Genomic DNA, 15,991 nt, shown 5'->3' on the forward strand with positions numbered 1-15,991 from the left:
ACCAATGAGCGAGAAGATAGCTCAAGATGATAGAGAAAATCTTATCTTTGTTTCGTCTAACATCCTGCTCATAGTCTTCTTACATTCTAATTGTGAAAGGTGACATGCGAATCTTTAAATACTTGAACACTCTTTTGTAACATAGCATAAACAACCTTAAGAAATTAATAACATGATAAAATTGAACATTGACAAAAAGTCGAATTAAACAATAAAATTATCCTAATATCAAATAGCTTAAACTCTTCCAATCAAGAACTCCATAAACATTCATATTTTCTCTTTCAAAATAATAGCAATAGAGATCCTGATTGCTAAGGTTTGATCATCCAAAAAAGAATGTCAAATAATTATTATATTCAAACGGTTGAAAAGTCCTTCAAACATCAACCATAAAAGAATAAAGCTCTATCTCCAACTATTTATGTTTGTAGGATAATTTACACAATACTGCAGTAAGAAACCTCTATTTCCATTCCCAATCTTCTCTCCTCATACCAACGTGAAACATGCTTTACCAAATCGCCTTCTCCAAAAATCTCTTGAATGCCTCTTCTACAGATTTGTAAAAAATGTAGATTCATTCTACTGGTCTTTCTCCTTTTAAAATATTACCAATAGATTTTCAGTGTCAATACCCAAACATGCATTTATGGAACGCTTAGCATTCCTAGATTCAGAATTATCTATGCAAGGAATGAATAACAGAAACCATTGCACATATATCCTAACCTTCTAAGGCGTAGATAAAAGCTAGAAGCTCTTAATACTCTAATCAATACCAAAATGATGATCTTCAATGCACATTGGTACATTCCCCTCCTAAAATGATACGATCAAATTTTATTTAGAGAATGAAGGCATTGCATCCCTGCGTTTCTAAATCTGGTGGCGAAAAATCACTCAAGCCATCAAATTCGGCACTCAAATCTTGCAACACTTGATGCAGATACATGAAAAGACTAGACCCTAGAAGACGATAAATTCATTCACAATACACAAATTCATGTCCCCTTTACACAATGAACATTCCGAAATTCTCCCCATACAAACCCCCTCATTTCTCTTCTGAACTCTGCATCAGAAGGCCTCCTTCAGCTTTTATATCAAATCGAAACACGGGAAAAAAAATTAGAGACCAAGTTTGATATTCAATTAATGCAATGGAGATTTTAATTTGATCATACTTTGCTACGATAGGGTCTAAAAATAGTGAAGTAAATCAAAGACCAACAAGCTATTGCAAGACATCTTCAAGCGTGTTTTTAATGATTTCATCATGTTAATGCATTAACATCTAGAAAACTTATTGTAAGAACATTGCATCATCAATTAGAGGTATAAATACTATTATCAATTTCAATTAAGGGTAAGTCTTAAAGTAGGGTTTGACCTAGGCAAATTATTTTCTATTAATTCTTTATTTTTGGTGAGATATTGTGATGAATAAGTACAAAGAGATACAAAAAGATCAAACAAAAAGCTACATTTTGCAAGCCATCTTGTCAAAACTTTCAGACCCCAATCAAGCTAGGCACCTTCTTCCTAAGGATAGGTCAAGCAAGGTGCCCTACTCTTGCCATTTGTACCTTAAAATTAAATCCCAGGTTAGTTGTTTGCTAATTTCAAATTATTCCCAATATCTATACTTTTCTTTGTAGTGCCCTTGTACACACACAAAAAACAAAATCGTCCATTTCCCTCCTTTTGACTTCCAATCCTAGATTCTCCCACCCACAATTTCATAGAAAACTTTTGTTTATAGTAAAATCTCATTACATCTGTATAGCATTTCATCTCACTTGAGGCCTAGTGGATCATGTGCCTTCCAATGTAGATATGTCTAAGCGCCCTCGTTTGATTATGCATCATAGTGAACTTTATTTTCCACTTTACGTCTACTAATGTCTTTGTGGTTTGATAAAACCAACAAGTCCACAACAAGAAATGATTGGTTTAGTATCATCAAATTCCTTGTCACATTCTAATATTGGTCCTTGTCCCTCACCTGAAGATTCGATAACATACACCTTTGTTCCCTCCTAAATTGTTACAACATTAATCTATTATCCAACAAACCCCTTTCTTTTTAGAACTTAGATATTTCTAATCCGCCCTACAATGCGAAGAGAAAGGACTCATTTATAGAGGTAAAATTAAACATGCAGACTTCATATTGAATGTGGCTTTTGAGACCACCTAGAAATAAGTCATTGAAGTTAATGTATGTAATTGTATCCATCTCATAGACTTCAAAACTGATATGCAATCTTTTAGAAATCTTTTTTTTATGAACTTTAGCCAATTGGCTAAAAAAGTTGTTGGTCACACTATTGTTATATTGTTATTGTAGCTCCTCTATGAAACTCACCATGAGACCACCATTTTTTGTTGTCAAGCATATTGCCATCAATACTGAATGAAATGACCTAGACCTATACACCTTTTGTCTACTTAATATTTGATTTATCTATGTTAGTGGATCATTTCTATCAAGCTTGCATATATCCACTTTCATATATAATTCCTAGATCCAAGATGAATATTAGAATGTGAATCAACAGTTTTGACCTAGATCAAACTCCTTTGCTTAAGAGATTCTTCTTCATTTATTCATACAAGAAATTAACTTGTTCTTTATGTCGGAAAAATATTCTCTCGTGCTCTACATACCTCTTTAATTAGAAATAAAGATGATCAAAAACTTATAGAATCTTTAATAGCCTTCTCAAAAATCCTTAAAAATTAGGAAGAAATTCACTACGATATGTGTTTTATTAAAAAATTGGGTTAGAATCCTAATGTTACAATAAATCACTTTAAATTGTCTTACACATGGACTGAAGACGATTCAGTTTGGTCTTCAAAAACCCTTTACAATATAGAAAATAATTGCTCAAATTTTAAAAATGTGCAACTTCTAAAATGACCACAATTGATGAAAAAACCTTACCTTCATTGTGTAAACACATACTCTAATACCACTTATTTCATAATAACTTATAGAAGATATAATACAGAATATGATATAAATATTTGATAATAATGTGTCACTTCAAAAGAACAACCTAGTAATCGAAGTAACCTAGTAATCTACTCCGAGAGAAATAATCTTAATAATACTCAAATATATATATGGCTAAGGCTGACCTAACTATATAGCAATGTAATAATGATAATATAGTAATATATTACATCTAATTACTACGAAAATTTTAGTCCGATATAGTAATATCTTACATCTAACTACTCACCATTCATGTCATCAGTATCATGCAATGAAAGTTTAGTTTGTTCCAGGAGGATGCCAAAGTTTTCCTGCACATATCTGAATTCAAGCACCGGCTTCAAATGCTTCAAAGGAGGATACTATTGACCTTGAAAAATTAACGTTTCTATCATCAACAAGAGCTAATATAACCTTTCCAGTTGTTTTTGGTTTTATTCTAACATAGCTTGTTACACGTAGCCTGTACTCTTTGTACAACCAACAAAACTTATTATTCCACAACATTTGAAACTTTTATTTTTTACGATGAATACAAATTCACTACTGGTTAAGATTTCCATCAGATGTGCTCCCAAGTTCAGCACCACATTTCTTGACTATCCGAGCAGATTCTAATAGAATGTCTTGTTCCGCCGCAAAGAATTCACCTTTACTCTGCATTCATCAAACATGATCTTACTGTAAGAAACATAGTACAATGGCACTAGTTTTATCATTCATTAAATAAAAACAATGCTATTCTTGATGGTTAATTAGGAACTGTTGTACGAAGAAAATGACACATATGTTGGCATTCGCTAGATAAAACCTACCTGACATTCAATCAACTGATTACTTCTAGGGAGCTCTACACAGGTAAATAGAAAGAAATTTGTGAATACTGATCACTAGAAGATCTCCTAACATGTCCATAGAGAAACTTGCAACAACGGTGCAATTAAAAATCTTAGCACTACTTATAAGCAGCTCATCTTCCTTTTGGCTCTAGTGCCCAGGAATTATTGTGAAGTTCATTTTGAGACCTTATATGCAGAAAAATTGCAAATGTTTATTTAATATGGTTTGATTTTGAACCGAGGAGAAAATGTTAAAATGGAAATCATACAAAATGGGACATCCCAAACATAAACTGCTGGGGCCTTGTTATAAGAAGAAGCTTGGGGCTGAAATCTATTGGAAATTGTAGAAAAAAAAGGGATGGACAAATAGTAAACTACACTGAAAAATGTCCACTCCTAGAATTTAAGGTTTTTTCATTTTCTTGCTCGCTCCATTTGCCCAATTTTGAACTGGGAACGAGTTTCTAGCATTTTAGTAGATTTATTCAGTTTTTAATGTATCTAAATAAAATCGCTTTGCAAGATACCACATTTTATAATGACTGGAATTTCCTAACAATATGAAGAAGTTTTCCCTTGGAGTTCCTAAAGTTCAAGTTATTCTATGATTAGAAGCTTCTGTTTTTGGGAAAGCTGAACATGGTAAAAATTGTCGTTAATATGAAGTTGACTCAAATTTAGAATCTTCAACTGTGAAGACAGAAATGGCAGAGTGGGGAGATTGGGGATCTATGGATTTGGATTGCATTTAAATTCATTAATAGATTAGCTTGTGAATAATAATTATGTCAAAATACACAGTAGGCATACTTAATCAAGATATATTTTAGTGGTTAATATTCACAAATTGACTAATTTTAGAATTTTTTGGCTAATAATTTAAGATTTGATACAACCTAAATCGCCATAGTTTTTTAAAATTTAGTTCTAAAATATTTAAAATCCCTCAATAATTTATTTTATTAAAAATTTTAAACTCAAATATTCACCACAATATTGGTTACATAATTAGATTTGAGTCACTTAAATATAATATATTATCATATATTATTGAAGAAATTATATTTAATTGATCAATAATTATCATAATTAGTAGTTACTTTAGGGATATATCATCAATATTTAGTTTTCACTATTGATTTGAAGTATATGTAATGATCTTTATAATATTCTACGAGGTAAAAAAAAATGTTCAATTTTGATTTGTAATATTTGGTGATTAATTAACGTCCTATTATTATTCAGATTCATCAATCTTTTATACAAAAAATTATGATTCGAAAATAATCACTAATATTAATCATATTTAGAATAAAAATTGAGAGATTAGCCAATAGAAATAGATTTTTATTTTTAAATAATAAAAAATTCACCAATATTTTATATCCTTTTTTTGAAGATGACTTTCTTAAAGTTTACCCTGCACCTAATTCTTGTTTTACTAGAACAAAGACCAAAAAAAAGTTAATTCATAAACAAGAATAATTGACAAGGGTAGAGGCATGTCATAAGCAATCACAGATATAGAGTGTGTTCTAAAAGTCATTTACAATAGGTATTAAGGAAATCTCAAACTACTACTTGACAAAGGGGATCAAAATATCTCAAATATAAAGTGTGTTCTAAAAGTCATTTACAACAGATATTAAGGAAATCCCAAACTACTACTTGACAAAGGGAATCAAAATATCTCAAGTACTCGCAATTAGATAGAGCATTTTATTAGTCATTAAAAGTATGTATCGGGGCAGTATTACAACAATTTCCTCTAAATATCTTCTAGGGAATTGTAGGGAAGTCCATCTGTGAATATTATAAGGAAGATGATGCAAAGATGGGGCCTTTCTTATGAAGGCAAGGTGTGATGAGGTATGACAATTAACCTTGATACAACCATTAAATACATGATGCAAATGTTAAATGCTTGGAAAACTAAAACTGAAAAATAAATGAGGTAAACATGGCCCCATTATAACTAATAATAATATCTAGAAGGCCAGATAGGACCTAAGTAAGTAGGAATCAGCTAGGTCCAAGACTTTTACCAGGTACAAAACTTTAATCACACCAACATTCACACCACCAAGTTTTGCGCTTAAATGTTTTCAAATATTTTTCAAGGACTTCCCGTGTGTGGTCCATCTATGTTCATAAACGGTTCAATCTTATTTTGTATTATCCAGCATCTAGTAGACGTATATTATAGGTAGCTTTCACATAGTTGCAATCGGTAATAGTGAGGAAATTATTTTAAGTTTTCGATATTTATGTATGAATATATCAGCAGGTTCTGCAGGATATCTATATCAGGTGGGTACAGGCAAGCTTTCTAATGCTGTGTATTATAGTGGAATTTTCCTCTTTTCTAAATGATAGACTAAAGCCTCACGAGAAGAGATACAAGTAAAATATTCAATCAATAAATTACTAGTAAGTATAGAATTGAATAGCCGAGTAGGAGAAAACGAAAAATACCATTGGTTTGATGTTGCAGCTAATAGTTATCTCCCAAAACGACGGTCGAAGTTGTGAAACAAAACAATACGGAGTATCCCTTTCCAAGAAAATATTTGGGTTATTTTTTAGCATGACTTTGATATCTTCTGTAATCTGAGGTATCTTCTCAAAATCTCCTAGCCTGACTGGGAATTTCACCAGCAAACCACGCCAAGAAGCTCGTGACTTGTTGATTATTACCTGCACATAAAAATATGTATTAGAAAACCCAATGAAAATGGAAATTTATAAACAGTTATAAACAACACATACAACGGACAATAAACAACACATACAAAGGACAAGTATTCATAAATGTAGATTTTTAAATAATGAAACACAATAAGTGGATTCAATTCAAATTCCAGAATAAGTTCAGCAAAGTGGACATTAATTGAAAGAATTCTGAAGGCTAAACCAAAATGCATGAGTTAGATGGAAGGAAATAAAGCTTTAACTGCCTACTTGTACTCTCTAGAATTCAGAATTTGTCGAGCTTGAAAAAGTTATTTTTAAAGAAAATAAACAATTGTGCATGCAGTTTTCAAATGCAACATGATTTATAAGGAAAATTATAGTCAAGACTTAACACAGAATGCTAATTGTAAAGTTTATTACAGATTTCTCTGACAGTGCTGAAGAATGTATGGTTTTTATTTCAGGTACAATCTCTGCAAATGAAGGATGTGATGTGCTCCACAATATGTATAATTACAATGCAAATATGAGATAAAAGTTCCTTCAAACTTGATATCTGTACTACCTCTGATCTGCCCGCATTAATCAATTTCGATGCTTGCAATATCAGGCAGCATACAATATCTATACAAAGGTGGTCAGGTATATGGGTGAATGAGCAGGTCTCCAAATGGAGACATGACCATTCACCGATTCACTCGATCAGTGGTATGGTCACACCTGTTTGTTAGATTGTGGTGACTGATCAGGAAAGTACTGTACATACTTCATAAATTCTTTGGGGCTTGGGGCATCGCCCCAAAAAAGAAAATTTGGGCCTTATTTTATCGGGATTTTGGGCCAACATATAATCTTAAAGCGGTAAAAATACTTATATAAAAGGGCTCAAGGTTAGAGATTGTTTTATTGTGCTGATGCGAAAATTGGTTCTTGCAGCGATATTGAGTTGTAAGGGATTACGGGTTGTAATCAGGTTGTAATTATTGGATCGTAATAATATCAGACTTGTTGTTTGGTGGATGTGGCCCAAGGATTAGATGAACCGCGTTATTTTCTATGTGATCTATTATTTTCTAATATTGTTTATATTTGCATGTAATTGTTATTTATGTCCATGGTTTAATCCTAACACCATTGATTAGTCATAACAAAACTAATGATTCCAAGACTTAACAAAGTCCAATGCAATTGATAATGATCAAAATGAATGCGATCATTACTAAGATCATTCTCAGATATAAACACAATAATTATATGCACAATCGGTTCTGAATACTGCGATCACCATGAATAATGCAGATTATATTCCTGCATATATACATATTGATATTCAAATCATATCGACATATATATATATATATATATATATATATATATATATATATATATATATATATATATATATATATATATATATATATATATATATATATGAGTATCATACGATTAGAGATAATGTCTGAACCGAAGCTACATGTTTCAACACTCCCTCTTAGCTAGGGAAGACAAAGTGCATATGAATTCTTCTCATTATAAGAAGTAATATCCTCTAAATATTTTAAGAAAATCAAGTCTCATGATATTCTTTCAATTTTGTGTGTACATAGATATCAAGTCTCATGATATCCTCCATAAAGGATCATGACATATCCATAGATATTAAGTCACATAATATCCACCATGAGTTTAAACATATTGATCTTCAATAAATTCAAGTCACATGATATCCATCAACATGCTCTTTTAACTATTATGATTATCAAGAATATCAAGTCACATGATATTCATCATAACAATAATCTAATAATTTAAAGTTGTCACTTTATACAACCTTCACTTTAAGAAGTGCCTCGGTAAGAATGTCAACTATTTGATCACCTGTATTGATATATTCCAACTGAATAGCCCCTCTTTCCACCATGTTTCTTACATAGTGGTAAGGAATTTCTATATGCTTGGATCTATCATGAAATGTCGGATTCACGGATAACTTGATACAACTTTGGTTATCACAGTGAATAGTGGTAGGTTTCATAGGCCCACCAAACAAGTTAGAAAGCAACTTTCGAAGCCACACTGCTTCTCTAGCTCCCATTGCTGCTGCAATATAGTCTGCCTCAGTAGAACTTTGGGCAATTGACGCTTGCTTTTTGCAGATCCAAGAAATCATAGCTGATCCTAAGCTGAAACAACATCCTGATGTGTTTTTCCGGTCTTTCACACTTACGCCCCAATCAGAATCAGTATATCCATGTAAGTCCAGGCTGGTATTCTCATATTTAAGTTCATACCCAATAGTACCTTGGAGATACCTTAATATATGCTTCAAAGAAACAAGATGAATCTTATAAGGTTCACACATGAACTGAATCAATGCATTCACAACATAGCAGATGTTAGGTCGAGTATTTACAAGATACATTAGGGACCCAATTATCTGTCTGTCTAAAGTAGGACCAACTAGTTTGGATTCAGCACTTGCTTCTTTTAGCTTGTGTAAGTTGGTTTCCATAGGTGTAGGCATAGGTCGATAGTCCCACATTCCAAATCTTTTCAAAATATCAACAATATACTTCTTTTGGTGTAGAAAGATATTCCCAAACTTCTGACGTACTTCCAATTCAAGAAAGTAATGAAAAATTCCTAAGTCCTTCATTTCAAATTCAAAAGCTAAATCTTTCTTACATTGATTAATGAGATGTTCTTCCCTTGTAATCAAAAGGTCATCAACATAAAGAATTAAAATTAGCATATCACCTTTAGTTATCTTGAAGTAAAGATTTGGATCAGCCACATTCTTGGTGAATCCAAGACTTAAAAGATATTTGTCAAACCTTTCATACCAGACTCGGGGAGCTTGTTTGAGTCCATATAGAGCTTTCTTCAACTTACATACATAAGAGGCAACATCATGTGTCACAAACCCTTTTGGTTGTTCTAGGTATACTTCTTCCTCGATTTTTCCATTAAGAAAAGCAGTTTTTACATCCATTTGATGGATTTTCCAACCTTTGGCTACTGTGATGACTATTACAGCTCTAACAAAGGTGTACCTAGCAACTAGTGCAAAAGTTTCTTCAAACTCAATTCCTTCCTTTTGAAAAAAACCTCTAGACACAAAACGAGCTTGATGTTTTTCAATGCTACCATCTGCAACATACTTAACTTTGAAAAGTCATTTTGAAGACACTAGAGATTTTCCCTTAGGTCTAGGAACTAATTCCCAAACATCATTTTTTAGTATAGATTGATATTCTTCCACCATGGCATCTTCCAAGCTTGATGTTAAAGTGCTTCAGAAATACTTGAAGGTTCGGAGTTTGGACTCTCACACATGAAACCATTGTATGTCAATTTTCTAAGTCTCTTGCTTTCTTGGAAAGTCCCTGAAGGTGCTACAAATCCATCTCCTTCTTGTATACTTTTCCTTGCTCAAAGTGGTCTTTTAGAATCATCAAGACTCTCTTCTCGAGTCTCAGGGTGGATCTCAATTTCATTTGAAGTCTCTCTAGGGTACTCTACCTGAATCTCAGGAGCAAGAGCCTCTTCTTGAGATACATCAAATGTATCTAGTTCATCAAAAGTTTTGGCTCTTCTGAAAGCAATGTCTTCCTCAAAAATGACATATCTACTTAATTCTATTTGTTTTTGTCCAGGTATGTAGACTATGTATTCTTTTACTGTTTCACTAAAACCAATAAGGATACTCTTTCTTCCAGAAGGCTCTAAATTTGTCCTCTTCTCCTTAGGTACATGAACATACACAGGACATCCAAATATCCTTAAGTGACTGATGTCAAGTTTCTTTCCAGAAAATGCTTCTTCGAGGGTCTTATTGTCCAAATATGAGTGAGGACATCTATTCTTAATATAGACTATTGTGTTAGATGCTTCAGCCCAAAAAGACATACTCAATTTTTGATAAAAAATCCTAGCCCTAGCAACTTTTACAATAGTTTTGTTCTTCCTTTCATCAACTTCATCTTGTTGAGGATTGTAGGGGACTCTGACCTCCTCTTAATCCCAGCAAGTTTGCAGAACTCTTTAAATATTTCAGAAGTATACTCTTTCCCATTATCTTTTCTCAGAACTTTAATGTTCTTTCCGGAGGAGTTCTCAGTGATTGTTTTGAATTCTTTAAACTTAGAGAGAATCTTTTTAGATTCTTTGCACTTGAGGAAGTATATCCGTGTCTTCCTTGAAAAATCATTAACAAATATCACATAGTACAAGAACCCTCCTATAGATAGTAAAGACATGGGTCTACATAGATCAGAGTGTACTAGTTCCAACACATCTTTAGTTTTTCTCAAACTATGAAGAAATGACTTTTTAGTGTTTTTCCCTAAGGCACAACCTTTACATGATTCATTGTAAATAAGGCTTAATTTGGGCATTCCAGTTACTAACTTCTCCATTGATGTTAGGGCACAAAAGTTGATATGACCTAATCTTCTATGTCATGTTTCATTTGAATCTGAGGTCTCATGTACAAGTGCAAGGTTTGTCTTAATACATAGCTCATATTAAAGTCCTTGTCGTACTCCTATTGTTAGAGTCTTCTTTATGGTTGAATTCTTAGGCCAAGCTAGTACTTTACCTCCCATGAATGCAATTCTATAACCATAATCTTCAAGTGCAAATATGGATATTAAATTCCTCTTGATACCTGGTACATAAAGAACTCCAGAAAGTTGAATAGAACTTCCAAATTTCAATTTTATGGTGTGCAAAATCATCACCAATTGTAACTTCTTCATCTGTTTCTATTTGCATGCTTTCTAGGTTATCCTAATATCCAGTGACGTGTCTTGAAGATCCACTGTCAACTATCTATGTATTAGATTTGGTTGAAATCTGGCTGGACAATGCTGAATAGAAGGCACATTTCTCAGATTCATGTCCTTCATTTGATTTATCAGATTTTGCAAAAGATGCTTGAGGTTTAGATCGATCGGGACAATTTATTGCATAATGTCCAAATAGATCACATCTAAAACATTGAATTTTGGACAAGTCTTTCTTCTGTTTAGATTGTCCTTTTCCATGAAAGTTTCTTTTCCTTTTGTTGTTCTTCTTCTTTCCCTTCTTGTGAGAGTTTGTGTTAAGAACTTGAATGTCTTCATCTAAAGTTTTGTGTTCTCCCTTAATCATTAATCTCGATTCTTCTTGAAGACAATCTGATCTTAAACGATCTAGTTTTGGGATTTTAGACGTAGCACTTATACCTTGTACAAAAGATTCCTAGAAGTTTGGAAGTGCAAATAATTGATCTCTCAAATCTATGATTCTCATGAAGAAAGCATTTATAGTTTCTCCTTTATTTATGCTAACATTATTCATTTGCCTTTTAAGAGCAAGTTTTCTGTCTGTATTATTGATTATGAATGCATTTTCAAGAGTTTCAAACATACAATATGCTGTTGTATGTTTTGCCACAATAGGTACTATGTGGTCTCGGACAACATCCACAATTATCTTCATGGCCTTTTCATTTTTCTCGATCCATTAAAATTAATCAGGATCATCTTTGGGTTCCTCTTTGTCCTCTCTTACAAAAGATTCCAGTTTGTTTTCTTTTAGCAACATCATTATATGAAGTTTCCATGATTCGAAGTTATCAGCACTTGCAAGGTGATGTTTGAATCTCAATCTGTTTGTCATCTTTGTAGAGAGAATAGACGGTTATTTAAAGTGAAATCTGATTCTTATAAACTTAATGCGATTTCTCCTTAGCCTTGCTCTGATACCATGTAAAGTTTATTACAGATTTCTTTGACAGTGCTGAAGAATGTATGGTTTTTATTTCAAGTACAATCTCTACAAATGAAGGATATGATGTGCTCCACAATATGTATAATTACAATGCAAATATGAGATAAAAGTTCCTTCAAACTTGATATCTGTACTACCTCCGATCTGCCCACATTAATCAATTCCGATGCTTGCAATATCAAGCAGCATACAATATCTATACAAAGGTGGTCAGGTATATGGGTGAATGGGCATGCCTCCAAATGGAGACATGACCATTCACCGATACACTCGATAGGTGGTATGGTCACACCCATTGATTAGTCATAACTCATAACAAAACTAATAATTCCAAGACTTAACAAAGTCCAATGCAACCAATAATGATCAGAATGAATGCGATCATTACTGAGATCATTCTCAGATATAAATACAATAATTATATGCACAGTCGGTTTTGAATACTGCGATCCACATGAATAATGCAAATTATATTCATGCATATATACATATCGATATTCAAATCATATCGACATGTATATATACATGAGTATATTCTCATATGATCAGAGATATTCTTTGAACCGAAGCTACATGTTTCAACACTAATATTGCACCAAAAATCTACATTACATAATGGTTCAATAATATTAGTCTAAGATTTGTAACTGCAATTATTTTTGACTCTGATAGAATGAACTCATCTTGCAAAACATTTGTTAATGAAAATAAATGCCATGTGTTGATATGCTGATCCTAATAATATCATAATGTTGAATGGGATAAATGATTAATGCTCATATAGAAAAAACTAGGCATGGCAAGAACTTGTCTCAAAACAAGATAACGACTAATTGCCACAATGTAATTTTTATTTTCAAATCTGTCAGATGTTTGACGATTTCAAGCTAAGACACAAGCTTTGCATTCACTGTCAATTTTGGCAAGGATTGCAACTAGAATCACATTTGACATGATCCCACAGAATGTCATCTAGATCCTAGTTGTAGTCCTCAATGATTTCAAGTTCGGTGACCCAACAACTAAGAAGTTTTCTGACATGATCCCAACAAATGTTGAAAAATGTATCTGACACTATAGGAAACCAAAATGTAGACTTCGATAGGTGAAACATTGGAAAGCGAGTATTTTTCTGACTAGTGGAATTGCTGGTTGCGACAGGAAGTAAAATTAAAAATGCAATGAATTCCTCACCTTGCATAGAAAATTCACAAAGACCACAGCGAATGCACAAATTTTCCATGGCCAAAGTCACAAAAACATCATAATAGACCATGCACAATGAAAGAAATTGCAGATCCTAAAGTTTTTCCAATTCCTTGTCTTGAATGGTCACTTCAGCTCCCAGGTGGTATGAGAATGTAGTTTGTGATCAAGATTTGTGCGCTTTGAGTCTGAAATATCTCATTGGGAGCTATTTTGTAAAATTATTCTACATGCAATTGTCTGATGTTCACTACTTTTCCGAAGCAAAGAAAGCAAAGATCTCTGGGAGAATTTTAATTGTTCATGGTTAGTTAAACAAATTGTTCTATGCTCTAGATTGTAGAGGGCCCAGGAGGCTGGGAATTAGTCTTGTGGCCAATTTTTAGCACTGAGTGAGTGTATACTCGCATTGTGTTGGAGTTTTTTTCCACAAGGGGTTTCTCCAAGGTATCTTATTAGTTTTTTCATGGCATCTTGAGTCTCTCACAGTGCCCTAATTCTATTTCATTCTTTTATGTTTTTGGATAATCTTCACTGAATTTTGAAGATTGATAAATATGTCATTACTTAGCTTATTGAGGAATGTCCTTGCCAGTTTATGAACAAAGCAATTACCCGAATCTGTATATTTGCATGTTCTTCTGAACACCACCAAAACAAGAATATCACTGATATGTATCTTGTTTTAAATACAAGTTTAACTCTTGTAATATCTGGTATGATTAAGTTCTGAATTATCACATCAAGTTATGATTTAGCTCTGGTATGTATATTATCCTTCAAAAAAATGAAGATTTTATTTGGATATATTACTCTAATGCTGAAGCCATATCCAAACCCTATGAATGAAAAAATTCCACACATTTGGGATGCCTTCAACACTCTTAAGTGGACCATAATAATCTCCTAGGTGATTCTCTATGGGCTTTTGGTTAGAATTGTCTTTTTGTAGCCTTGCATATGCATGTCCTTGAAAATATTAGAACAGTGGGATCAAATTGACATTATTCTTGTAGATGTTCTATAAAACAAAGACAAATAGTAGTATTACTTGATTGCAATGAGTTGTTGCAAGTAGGTTTTCTCCTAAATCCCAATATTGCAACAACTAGTTCACAATCTTTACAACTTAATCATTCTCTCCATTTTATTATTCCTCTTCCAGAAAAATATTTATTCGTAACTAATTTGGCATCACTCGATGGATGTTATTTTGAATTTCATTATAATGTGATATAACTTCATGACTGAAATATTTAGAATAATTTTATGTAATGAACCCTGCTGGCTCTCAACCAATTTGTGATGAAGAATTGATTTCTTTGTTTTTGATGTTTTGCAATTTTTGATACAACAATATAGTAGCAAGACAAAAGATATTGCAATAATAGTTTGAACTCAAATATTTGGAAATTACATCGGGAATATACAGCTAAAAATTCCAGATTTTAATATCAACTTAGATACTGAGTATTTTCACAAAATACCAACAACCCAATTGATAAAATATCCCCTATTATCTAAATCAACAATACTCAAAACAATTAGAAGTTACAATCCATGAACTTACATGTAAAACATGCCTTGAAACCCTTTGAAATGAAGTCTAGCAGCAGCAAAAGAATTCTCCAACAAACAAATGCAACTGTAGATATGTAAAATGCTACTCTCAAAGTGCAAATAGAAAATAACGCCTAGCAACAAATATAAATGGGTGCTCAACCAACTCCAAATTAACTAGCTCCCAACTGCTTCTTAGCAACAATAATAACAGTATAAGAAGATGCCAAATTCCAAATTCCCAACACCACGGTATCTCCTAACCATAGTGTATACAACAATGGAAATAAAGAGCAATTCATAGAAAACTAATTCACAATACCTTAGTTGTGAATTACGATGAACTTCTCAAGAACAAACCCTTATACTTCAACAGGTATAAGTAGAAAGTAGAAAGTTACAAACCCATAGGTGAAAAGATGGTTAAGAAGAGAGTAGAAAGTTACACTAAGGCAGTATATAATGGGAAAGCCATGGTAATCAGCTCCATCAAGCAAAATGATGTGAGATTTCTTAGCAGAATTATTGCTTATTCAGTTTGTGCAAGTTCTAAGATAGATGAACTTTCAGTTGGATTTATTTATGCAACTTACAAGATATGTGGAGAGAAAGAATAGGTAAATCTGAGTGAAATACTGAGGATGCAACTCTTGGGGAACTTTGAAAAGATTAAAAGAACAAAGAATGGTATGTTTAGATTCCAATCATTGATAAATCACATATTCTTTAATGTGCTGAAGAGATTTCCTTACTTGGCAGTAACAGATATAATGAGTAGTGACAGATGCACTATGGAAAAGATTACAGAGGTATGCAGAAGGCACCCTGCAGACAAGATATTGGACAATGGTAATTTGATTATGAGAACATTCCAAAATGAGATGAAACAGAGATTTAGGATCTCACC

General features: G+C 32.7%; 1 protein-coding gene across 5 annotated transcripts in view; it reads right to left on the reverse strand.

Annotated features, from left to right (window-relative positions):
- Nucleotides 1–3,170: 3,170 nt before the first annotated feature.
- LOC149577277 (mechanosensitive ion channel protein 1, mitochondrial-like) overlaps nt 3,171–15,991 on the reverse strand; it is a 192,922-nt gene continuing 180,101 nt past the window's right edge. For all 5 annotated transcript variants that reach the window (XM_089823145.1, XM_089823136.1, XM_089823131.1 and 2 more), the window contains 2 exons: nt 6,325–6,546; nt 3,171–3,664 (listed from right to left, as the gene is read on the reverse strand). In XM_089823145.1, coding sequence (XP_089679271.1) covers nt 3,551–3,664; nt 6,325–6,546 — 336 coding nt within the window. In that variant the 3' untranslated portion in view covers nt 3,171–3,550. The remainder of the gene's footprint in view (nt 3,665–6,324; nt 6,547–15,991) is intronic.

This window comes from Cupressus sempervirens, chromosome 1, assembly GCF_028749045.1.
Source record: "Cupressus sempervirens isolate cs-2001-9-10 chromosome 1, ASM2874904v1, whole genome shotgun sequence".
Classification (NCBI taxonomy): Eukaryota; Viridiplantae; Streptophyta; class Pinopsida; order Cupressales; family Cupressaceae; genus Cupressus; species Cupressus sempervirens.